The 12,397-nt window shown below is 36.2% G+C and overlaps 1 protein-coding gene across 1 annotated transcript in view; it reads left to right on the top strand.

The window, feature by feature from the left end:
- Positions 1-12,397, top strand: part of LOC122789837 (connector enhancer of kinase suppressor of ras 2-like) — a 2,725,661-nt gene that overhangs the window by 1,724,957 nt on the left and 988,307 nt on the right. Inside the window, exon 5 of the mRNA XM_044057275.1 lies at positions 1,423-1,464. Coding sequence (XP_043913210.1) covers positions 1,423-1,464 — 42 coding nt within the window. The remainder of the gene's footprint in view (positions 1-1,422; positions 1,465-12,397) is intronic.

Below are 12,397 nucleotides of genomic sequence, written 5' to 3'. Positions count from 1 at the left end.
TGTATATTTCCACATAATAGCACTTAAATTCAAACTGTTCCAAGGATCACAGTTAGTCCTGAAACATACAGTAGGAACCAGTTTTAAATGGTGACATATATTTTAAGTGTTACCATTTTGTTTAATTAGTCACATGACATAATGCAATGTTCTTTATTGGTTTGAATGGTTAATGCCTTAGTTCTAATCATAGACAAAAATATCAACTATAAAGGTTATCCAATCCATGAGCTTTTTTCTTGGTTGAATTTATATGTATCTTCTTGAGTTGTTGTTTTGAGTATCCTGTCAGTTTACCTATGAACTTCATACTTTATGCCAACTTCCTACTGTGTAGGCACAGGAATGGCTTTCTGTTTTCCACAGATTATTTTTAATGTCAGATTTAACACTTAATAAAGACAAGTTATGGAACTATAAATATCACATATCAAATGTAATTGTTATGTATCTAACAACAAAAATAATGGGATATGCACACATATGATGTCAAATAAAAAGAATTGTGCTTACTCACAAGACATATTACTGTAGAAGCACAAGTGAAATGGGGGATAAAAAGTGTGTTTAGCAGCAAGGGATACTTATAGCTAAACCAAGTGGAAATGTCAGACTGTGATTTAGAAAACAAATTAGATCAAAATGCCAGAAGGCTGCAACTCTGTAGTACCAAAAGGAATGATTTAGGAAAACAATAACCCTGTGTATTTTTGCTTGCAGGCTGGTGTTTCCATTGCATCACACTAATTTTTGCACTGTACATACAGAACAGCTGCTGCCACATTCATCTAAATGAACTGTGAATTAATCTGCACTATTTAATATAGTATAAATGTATGTCCTTACCCAGTTATGACCAAAGTGTATGCCAGGCCGTGTAAGTAGTTTCATATCATTGCCACATCATATTGCTGGAGCCAGGACTTCAGGGACATGTGACCACTGCGTTATACATGAAAGTCAGTAATTTTGTTAATGAAGAGTACACTTGTTAAAAATCTTGTTTGTGAATCACAGATTACAGTTCAGTTTTAGTATTACAGAGTAGCATAATCCAATGCCATGCTGCAAAGATAACATGTTCAATTGGACCCATGCATGTAAATACTTTGTGAGGCATTAACAAAATTAAGAAAATCAGGAAAAGATGCCCTCTGCACAAAATGCTTTTTAACACTATCTGTACCTGTTCAGATTATAGGTTAAGTTTTGCTATTTCAGTAACATTGAAATAATCCACTTCATTCAAGAAACGTCCCTAGTGAACCAAATTGGAAATCACAATGTCATGTAGAATAGCAGAACTCTAAGCCAACATTTTAAACAGCAATGCCATTTTGGATTTTAAATTAGCAATACTGGAGGTATGACTCGTACTCCATAAAATAGAATTGTGATGAATCTCTGTTTTCTCCTTGGCAGGACTGTACTGTGTATGAAACAGAAAACAAAATTCTTCATGTGGTAAGTAGATTCTGCTTGCTTTCTTTATCCTTTTCATAAAACATTTTATGGAAGAATGAAACCATATGGTGTTTTAGTTTGCTACTATATAGCACAAAATGTATATTTTTCTTATAATACTAGGTACTTTTTAATACTTGCATATCGGCAATCATATTTGACAATAATGTGTTTCTCCTGTAAATATTGTAGATAACTGTCTGATTTTGTTCTGTTTTATAAATTTTGTTAACAAACCTTTCTACAAGAATCTGATACTAGTTTATTAGCACTTCAGTTTTGATTGGTAAATGAATTCATAATGCAAATAGAGTCTCTTAAAATGTTGACATTAGGAGGGAGAATTCTACTTGGTATTTTAAAATAAATTTGGTCTGAGAGTTCCAGAAGCAGTGACCAACTTATATGAAACTGACCTCTGCATGCAACATCACCCCTCATTTGCTAAATTTAATGACAGAGCAAACCCAATGCTACTGAACACTAGAAACATGTCTACTGCATGAAGGCAGCAACTCTGGTGACAGTTTATTAAAAAAATAAAATAACATTTCTGAAGGTTTCTATGTCTACTGCAATGAAATGAGAACTAGCTGTGGTCTGTAATATCACATGGTCCATCTCACCCCAGCCTGTAAGCACTTATTTTGATGGTTTATTAGGATATTTATCATCTCTGGCACAGGATCACCTAGCCACTTCAAGACTGGTGCCAACATGTCTCCCATAGGAGGTCAGTGGGGCTGAAAGTCACCACTGCTGCTCACAGAAGCAGGATGAGTTTGAGCAGGTTGTGGTTCTTCTTGCCTATGTGCTGGTATCATGCTTGGGGGCAGAGCCAGAGTCATGAGTCATGGTTAATGGGATCAGATCATCTATTAACTATAGATGGGTGTACCGTCCCAAGCCCATCAAATAGCTAAAACTGACTGCTGTTCTCTATTTTGGCATCCACCTTAGTTAGGTAAGTGGTCCCTTGGCCCTCTAACAAACTTGCCATTATCATTCACTGCGGCTCCTGCCAGCTCCAGCAGGTGCCCAAACTGATAATCATGCTTGAGTTGACTTGAACATAGCCAGTGCTCTATCCTGCTTTACCAACACAGCTGTCAAAATAGTTTGTAAGTTTTAAAACAAGCTCTTAATTGTACCAGTTTTCAAGATACTGTAATACAAAGTTTTATTATATTTCATAACAGTAGAACATAAGCAAGGACACTAAATGTTTTATTACATATTTCAAAATGTTTTTCTTACACTGAGCATGTGTTTACAAGAAGTTTCTGTGACTCCATTTGAACAATTCAGTGAAAGTGTCCTAGTCATGGAGTATATTTTGTCACATGGAACAAGGGATATGCTTTTATTAAGCTCTGACTAGAGCTATACATTTTTATGCTTGTTAGTGAAACATTTTTATTTGTTATTTTATTCCATGTAAACAATGATGGTTATTGTGTTTCTGTGCAAATTTTTCTTAGCATGCTGAAACCAATTATGACTTAAAACTGTTTAACCGAATAGCACCCAATTAAATTACAATAAACTGTGTAGCAGTTTTCTGAAAGGACACTTGTGATAATCATAAAATATTTGAAAGGAATGTTTACATTCTGACTTTGTGCTCAAAACTGACAATGTCTCATAATTAATTTGCCAGATTAGACATATATTCAAAATCTGTACTGCCTTCCTGATCTGAGGCATAGCTTTTCAAAATGTGTATCTTAAAACAGTATTTTCCAAATTAAAACAGTAAATAATTGACTGATAAATTGACCACTGAATCATGGAAATCTAACCAAGTTAAAATTATTTCTGTTGAGGCAAAACTCTTCACACCCCACATGCAGAAGGAGATCTTCCCCTCCCCCCAAACTGTTTTATTTTAGCAATCTTTGGAGTGACTACATAGCATAGAAAAATATAAGAGATGAAGTACCATTTTTACTGAAGGGCTATTTCACTTGATTAATCTTAACCAAATAATCATCCATGAATCCAGTGTTCATAAGCTGTTTTACAAATTCTAAATTACTATTTCTTCTCCAAAAGTCAATTTCATCTGTTAAATATGCACAGTGGTGCAGAAATTAACATTGCCACCTCACAGCAACAGGTTCTCCGGATCAATTCTCAGCTGGGGTTCCTTCTGTGGTGAGTCTGCATGTCCTTCCTGTGTTCATGTGGGTTTCCTCCGGGTGGTCGAGTTTCCTCCCACATTCCAAAGACACGCGTCTGGAGCATTTCCCCCCTGGGCTCTGCTGAAAATGGACATTGTCCAGTCAGTCTTTCCTGGCAAACAAATTTTAAATAAAAATAAATAAATATGAGATTGTTTAATGTTTTGTGTTCTTGTCCCTTCTAAAAATTTTATCCCATTTTGCCTATCCTGGAAGCTCACCTCTCAGTTGTCCAGAAGTTCACAAAATGTCCAGATTTTTGCTTCTTATATTTAGTCTGTTCCTTAGGTAATGTGTAGTTTTCTGACATATCATTAAGAATTGAAGTCACTAAATAGTGGAAGACATTTGAGTTTCAGATTTCATATCCTTTAGAAAATACACTCTAATGCAAAACATTTATTTTAGAAACTTTCCAAGTTTAAAAGAACAGTATTTAAAATGTGTTAATGGTTTTGCCCCCCCCCCCCCTTAATTTTTGGCTTTAACCAGAATTTTTGTACTTGAGGTTTTGAAGTATACTGGAGAGACGGCAGTGTGGAGCAGAATGTATACTGCCCTAGTCCCTTGGAGAAGGGGTAATGGTGCATAGGCAGCCTTTGGGTGGGATTCCAATCATCCAAGCCACTGTCTGACCATTGCTCTCATTAGTGAGTGCTCAGAAACATGCTATCACAAGGCCAAGGGTGTTGCTGGTCCCCAACGTACTGTAATTAGCTCCTACCCCTAAGCAAAGGTAGTTTTTGGTCTTTCAAATATCCTTATAGCTGGAATGCCAACAAGAACACAAGCAACCTTCATGGCTGCTAGAATGATGACCCATCTGGGCAGCTCTCACCTGTATGGTCCTGTGGACTTCCTCTGTGAAGGGGAAAAATGAGTTAGATTCCAGTTGTGGTGGGCACAATGGTTAGCAGTCACACGGGCAACATGGACATAGAATAAAATGACAAAAATGACTGTTTAATTGGAGATTATTGAAAACTGGTCATACTCTACACATGCTTTATCAAAACTCAGTATAGGCACACAATCTTATTTTTTTTCCTGTTCTGGACTACATTTTCAACATGCTGTCCTTATGAAATTTCTCTATGAAGTTGTGAGGTAGAAAAAAGCTGAAATTCAAGTCAAAAGATGATTTTCCATGATGATACTGAAAACAACCTAATTGTTGACCTTTTAGTGTCACGGTTTAAGAAACCCTATGACCATAGGGCAGATAACTGTGATAAGAATGCTTGATGTTACCCATCATAGCTACAAATTCACAAAAATAGTTTCTTCAGTCCAGTGCTGTAGAATAGAGGGATAAAGCCCCAACTATGGGGAGAAAAGGTACCAAGTGTTGGTCATAAATAAAATCCTCTGGTTGAAACAGCCAGTCAATCCCCTCAGCTTGTCCTTAGATTCTGTGTCAGCTCCGGGGGGCCAGTAGGAATGGCTTGTAGACCTGATGATGGATGTGAGCACTGGAATAGTCACAAAGAGTGAAGCAGGAGAAGAAAAAAACATTTCATTGAAACACATCACAGAGAAGGTTTCAGCTCAAAATGTGGCTCTGAGGAGCACAGATATTTATTGCACCATAACTCTCAGCTCCCCTAAGACTAATGAGCAACACCTGTAATACTGGGAAGGGAACAAGATACAAAGAACAATGTTTAAGTATTAATCTAGGTCTCTTGAAAAGTTAATAGATCAAAATAATAAATCAAAAGGTTTTTCTTAACAAAATATTTTCTTAACAATATGAAGTATGAAACCCTAATGTCTTCCATTACTGATTGGCTGTAATCATCTGTGATTTATGAGGGATGGGGCAAAATAAGGAGGTAGAGTCAGGGACAGCTGAGCGATATGGGAGTGTCCCTTTGTATGTGTGTGTGTTTGAATGTGTATATGTATACATGTCGAAGAGTGAATGGGGGCGGGGGTGCTTGTGCCACTGGAATGTACAAGATGCTAGTATTGATTACCACAGTGAAGTACTGATTAGCACTGATGTTAATACCACATGATTCAGAGACATGCATATTAGCTAATGATGTCTTTCCTCAAAGAGACCAATCACATCTCTGAATTGTATTTCCTGCATTTAAGTAAACTGCCCATTATGACTGCAACAGTTTTGCAAGGTCTGGAAAACATCTCTGAAGACCACTGGGGACTGGGCTAAATTTCAGGATCCTTTGAAAAGGATTACCTAAAAAGATGGGATTTCAACTCATTCAATTAAAACTTGCTGAAGGTTCAGCTGAATGAAAACTATATATTCCTTTCATTTGCCAAAACATTTCTTAAAAAACATTTTTGTGGAAGGTTAGCCCTCTCTCTCCTCCCAAACATATAAACGCCAGCTGCATGGTTACACAAACATGATGAAAAGAGAAAAGATTGTGCATAGTAGAATCACTGTAGTATGCAAATATTAATCACATAGATTTTCTATGAATAGCAGTGATTAAGGAGTACAAAATAATTTAACATAAATCAATGTAATGAATGTTTGCCTTTTTATTACCTCTCATCTAATAGGCTAGCCTGGAAACATTGATAGCTGTTGGTTTTCACAGGAATTTTCACTCCACAATGAGCTGTTCTCTCCGGAGTCTTTAAGTCTGTTCAGTTACATTATCTCAGACGCACTAGCATAGACTGACAAACAGGAAATATGGTTAAATAGTATATATTTCCTTAATTATGCAGTCTGCGTTGCACCACTTTTTACACACTGTAAATCTGTGAAGCCCTTGGTTCAGTGCATGGCTAATAGTCTATGCATTGAGGTGAATGGTATGCATAGGAAGGTTTCTGCATAACAGCAAGCCCCATAATTATGAGTCCCACAACTATGATAAACTGCAAATCAGAAAACAATCAGTGGTTCTCTAAACTAGCAGTGTTGTAATTAATTCATTTTCTTCCGGGCATCCCCTTTGTACCATCTTTGATTGGGGAGCTGTCTCTCCACAACCCTTCTACTTATATATGCTAACTACAAGCTCACTGGACCTCAGGGCAAGTAGAATACCACAACTTCAAAATTAATATACACACCATGTGTGTGTGTGTGTGTGTGTGTGTGTGTGTGTGTGTGTGTGTGTGTGTGTGTGTGTGTGTGTGTGTGTGTGTGTGTGTTTTATGAAATTAGGCTCATAGTCTCAGTGCAGTCAGGGTTGCTGTTCTGGTCACCATCATTTTCAGCAGGAACCCTTCATTGGTTCCATTAGTTCAACAGTCATGTACACCATACTTAAATGTCCCATGTTTTGTCCTATTACTTAGTTCTGAGCCAATGTCTAGCTAAGCATAATTAAGATCATACTATGTCCTAGCCTAATAAAAAGTTAATCCTAATGAAAGACACCTTGATCTCTAATACAATCATCTAATTCTTTTACCTTTATCAGATATTTATTATTTTTATTTTCTTACTAATATAATACAAAATGACAGTTATACAAAATATTTTTATTGTGCAGTTATGTATTTTTATATTGAGTGTTTTATAGTATATATTTATTAAATATGGACAATTTTTATTCAGTTACTCTATTTTGTGTACTTTTTTGTATTTATTATATATGAGCTGTTTATTAATATTGCTTTGCATCTGTCATTCTTGCAGCTATTTTGATTTGATAGTTTTTGTTCACTTCTCTCCTATGGCTTTTTTGTGAGACTCAGTGTTACATGAAGTTACAACTATCTGATAAAATGGATGGTGGACATTGTCGGTAAACCTTGACTAACCTTGCTTCTCTGTATAACAATGCTATAATAATCTCTTTATCAGCACAGAGTTATTTATTTTAAAACTATGTGTATAATATTTATTTTGCATATCCATGGCTTGTTTCTGTTTTGCAAAGGTTGGTAGCTGATTTGTGCTCAGAGAGAATGAGATTGCAACAAACTGATGCTGCAATGTGTTTTCAGTGCCTTGTCATTTCACTGTTAATTCTATGCTGCCTAAGTAAAGTTACATATAAACCAAGAACTTTTCTGTCTGACTCTGGGCAAAGTTTGCACACTTTTTACTGGAAGTATTTTCTAAATAAAATTTGCTATGGACTTTATTACATTTCAATAGTATTACTTAAAAAGATGTGGACAGTTTTATTTAACTAGTTGCAAGCTTTTGACTGCATTAGTACAAACTACAGCAGTTTTGTCATATGCATGTTATGAATGTCCAGAATTTGACTACCTTAGACATGATTACATTTTAAAGATTACTTTAAGATATCTTTTGTGTGTTAAGCATTGTAAAATTATAAGCTACAAGATTAACAGGTATTTGTAGAATAGGTATCTGTAAAGGATACATTTCTAGGCTAGGCTATTTATTTTGTCTCTGTTTTTTTTCTTTTAATATATTACTGGAAATTTAAGTTTTGATTCTTTCACCTGACAATGTATTTGAATCATGATGTCTCTAAGGAGTGTTTGTTAAAATCTCTGATATAGCAAGAGATTATGTTTTCGACTGGTACTGAGGAATATAGTTTCATCTGTTATGGATTCCTAGGTAAGTACTAGGCAATCGGTCTGCAGACCATTACAAGCCTAGCCAATAATCTATATTCAGAAGTTCCCGTCCAGCCTTAAGTAGTGCAACACAAAATAAAAGAGGTAAAATTTAAGGCTGCACTTCTACTTATCTCAGGTTACCTGCATGATGCCCCACCACTTCCAGCCAATATGTGTTGTGGATATCCCACAGCTGCCACCAATGTGTGACAACCAACCACTGGACCAGTAATCAAGAAGCCTCAATCCTCAGCAGTGGCACCAGTGGGGGACTCATACTGGGATAATGACAAGTACACACACAGTATTTCCAGAAGCAGCTCTCTGCATTGAGTGCAAGTTCCCTTATGAGAACACAGAGACCACAGTTAGTCAGTGACTGGTTTCTGCCTCTTTCTCCAGATCACCAATAAGACTCCCCACTGGCACAGCTATAGAGCTGAAATCTCAGCTGAGTATCCAAGCCCAGACCTCCAGTACCCTCTATATCCAACCAGTGCTTCGCATCCCTGCCTAAGTAGCTGACACAGACACACACACACACACACACACACACACACACACACACACACACACACACACACACACACACACACACATACACACACATACACACACACACACACACACACACACACACACACACACACACACCTGGGAAAGGCTGACACAGGTTTACTAGCTATGCCTCCTTCTACCCAGACTATAAGGTAGTTATTAATGTCACCATTCAGTCCTTATCAGCTACTTTAAGGCCCTTAGCAAAGGGTGTCCAATCTGACTGTGTAATATTAATATTAACACAAATGGCAGTTTGACCAAGAGCAATGCTATTAGGAGTGGCCCACACAGTGTCATCAAATAAACATGCAAGTATTCTCAAAACTTAAATATCTCTACACAGAACAGCCACAATAAACATTTTAAATAAATTGAAAAATAAATAGTAAAAGAACAAGACAATACTTAGTATATATTCACAGTGACATCAATAGTTCAAAACCACAAGAAATATTTAAAACAACATTGCAGGACAGTCTCAAATAAATAAAGAAAAACATCTAAACTAAGCTTTACTGTATTCCTATATCTAAAAGATTACTATAATCTATGAACTTACTAATAGATCATGGTAGATGTGATAAGTGGATCTTCTAATTGTTGCCAGGTCCAAGACAGAATGCAGAATGCTCTGTCTCACTAAGAGACTTCTCAAATGAATATCTCAAATATTACTGCTGGGATAACTTACAGAATGACATAATTTCTTGTCATATGATTCCTAGTTCCCAGGCAGCACAACCATTGATGAAGCTAGCATCATTTAGCATCTTCCTGTAAAAATATACAAACAAGTGCTTCTTTTCAGATCTCGGGTAGATGCTGGAAGTCAAAAAACAATTGCATTCCTTCATGCTTACAAGACTAGGAATTACATCACCCTAAAGACAATACAGAAAGTTTCTACTACAGACATTGTGTCTCTTGCTGCACTGAAAACTGAAAGATACCATTTTTTGTGGCCTAGCCATAAAGTAATTTAATTCCAGTTGTTTTTCTAAAATTTACTAGACTGAGGTTAACATCCTGTATCCCAGTTTCCACTGTTAAAATACATTTAAACAGTTACAATAGTGCATGCACATTTCTGTTCTCTTCCAGTAGGGCCCATTGTAGAGCTATTTTAAACACAAGCATTCTACAAATACCTTTTCAACACACACACACACACACACACACACACACACACACACACACACACACACACACACACACACCTGTACAGCAGTTTGATATACACATGACATACAATTCTAATACATTTGTAATACAAGTATCTTATATAAATAATTTCGATATTCACCAGTGATATATAATTATTTACAAAATTCAAGATAGATGGGCTGGCAGTATCTCCTTTCATCACAAACCTTAATGAAGGCAAGGATGCTACTTTGCTCGAAATGTATTGGAAGTTTATTCCACTGGTGGGGGGCACATGTGGGATATGAATCTATTATGCAATGTGTTTCATTTATCTCTTGATGAGCATTTAGTTCCTTTAACCAAGTATTTAATGAACCATTTGTTCTGAGAAAGAATAGTAGTTAAAGAGGATCAAACCTTTTATGGTTTGAAATGCTAGAGTCAGATCCTCACAGAGGAGGCTAATAGAGTTTAAGTACAGGGATAACAATGCCAGTTTGTCTTGATAACTACAATTTTTAAGCCACAGATTTTTTTTCATTTTGGAGTCTCTCAAGTCTTTCAAGCTAAGTAATATATTTAGACAAGTACATAACAAAAAAGGCATTTTATTCAATAATGTGTTTGATGAGATACATTAAGAGGAATTAAAACCTTTTTTGCATAAAGAGAAGATGCCTTTAAAATTTAGATGGCCCAGAAAGATGGCTTTGTGAATACCTTTGGAAATGCCACAGCCAAAAGTTATGGAATTTTCAACAAGAGTACCCAGATACCTTACAATAGTACATGTTTGAAATGGCATGTCACCTGTCTGATACATGAAAATGTTTTGTTTACCAAAATGAAGTATGCTACATTTTCCCCATTAATCAGATAGCATTTCCCTTGTACCAGTTATAAACATGGTCTAACCCATGCTGGTGCAATTGTGAGTCAGTAGATTGACTAATAACACCCAATTTATGATCACTTGCAAACTCAGATAGCCATAGACCATGAATGTTTGCCTTAATATCCAAGAAATAGATACCAAATAGGACAGAGACCAACACTGAACTCTGTGGTACACAACTGCTAACTTTTCCTCAGAAGTGGCACCTGTAAATCTAGCCACATAGGTTATGTAAGACAACCAGTTAGCCATCTGCCATACAACATAAGGATTTATATTTATATTTACAAGTCTATCAGTAAAGCTTACATGGGTAATAGTGTCAAAGGCCCTGGTCAGGTCTATGTATACTGTGTTTACTGTGCAACAGGTATCCACTATTCTGTGATTTTTTTTAAGAAATTAATGAGGTTAAAGAGGCAGGACCTTCCCCTTGATAAATCCAATTTGATGAAGGTTCAAAGCTAATAGATCTTACAAATGTCCAGACTAAGGTCATAGTTACCATGTTTCATAGCTTTATACATTTTTTTATGAGACTTATGATGCTGTAGTTACCAGATACTGTGGTTGGGCTACCCTGTGTCTGAAGACATTGCAGTGGTTGTTTTCCAGGTTTCAGGAATGCAACAACTGGAAGACTTAGGCTGAATATGTTAAGAAGGAGGTCAGGCAGACCATAATTAGTACTGTCATTAAACAGCAACCTGGTGAGTTACCAAGGCTTATATATGAGGTATTCTTAAGGGTGACAGAAAGTGTTAATTAATAATTAAAGACAGTGACTAAAGGAGTGTGGAATCTGTAGAAGTGCTATAACTGTGGATGCAGTAACATTTGTACTAAATTTCTGTATCTAGGATATTAACTAATTCCTTTGGGTCACAGTTGAAGATATTATTGCGAACTAGCTCTGAACACTATTGGATGGTAGTTCTTAACTCCCTGACATATTTAAAGAGTTGCAGCTTTGTTTGGTTTTAGTGGTTATTTTAACTTTATACTCTACTTTATACTTCCTAATGGTATCTCTAAGCTCTTTATTACATTTGTTTAAATGCGCACTTAAAATAAGTAAGACGAGGCCTCTTATAAGCATTAATTATTTTTTCTCTTATTTTATAATTTATTTATATGATATTCTGCCAGACGAATTTGTTTGTAAATCTCTCATATTTTGTGCAGACATTGACTGCTTTATCAATACAACTCTTTAAGTGGAAGTAGAAACCAAAGGCATAGGCTGCAGTTTTAGCATGCATCAGAGGATGATTAGAGTTGAATTTAAGTCAAAAAGTAACTGAAGAATGTCTGCTTTTGAAAACTCCATAATCACAGAGAAGTAAATGTAGGGGAAGTGCTACCAATTTTAAGTGAAACCACAGTCTGCTTTAACAAAACCGAATGAAACATATTAAGATGTGCAAGAAGTGGCCATATATATGAGGACAAGGTAAATGGTATTGGGGATCCTTGTAGGATGGTTAGCTGTTTTTAAAAGGTAGTTAGCATTTGTATTTTCAAGGAAACATTGGATATGGTGACCACTGTTAGTGTAGGTCAGCCAGTTTATCGATGGATAATCAAAGTCCCCCAGTAGAAAGATGCAGGG

Source organism: Protopterus annectens, chromosome 15.part0 (genome assembly GCF_019279795.1).
Source record: "Protopterus annectens isolate FY-2018-M chromosome 15.part0, PAN1.0, whole genome shotgun sequence".
Classification (NCBI taxonomy): Eukaryota; Metazoa; Chordata; order Ceratodontiformes; family Protopteridae; genus Protopterus; species Protopterus annectens.
The sequence above is the reverse complement of the archived record's forward strand: the minus strand, read 5'-3'. Positions and strand labels throughout refer to the sequence as shown.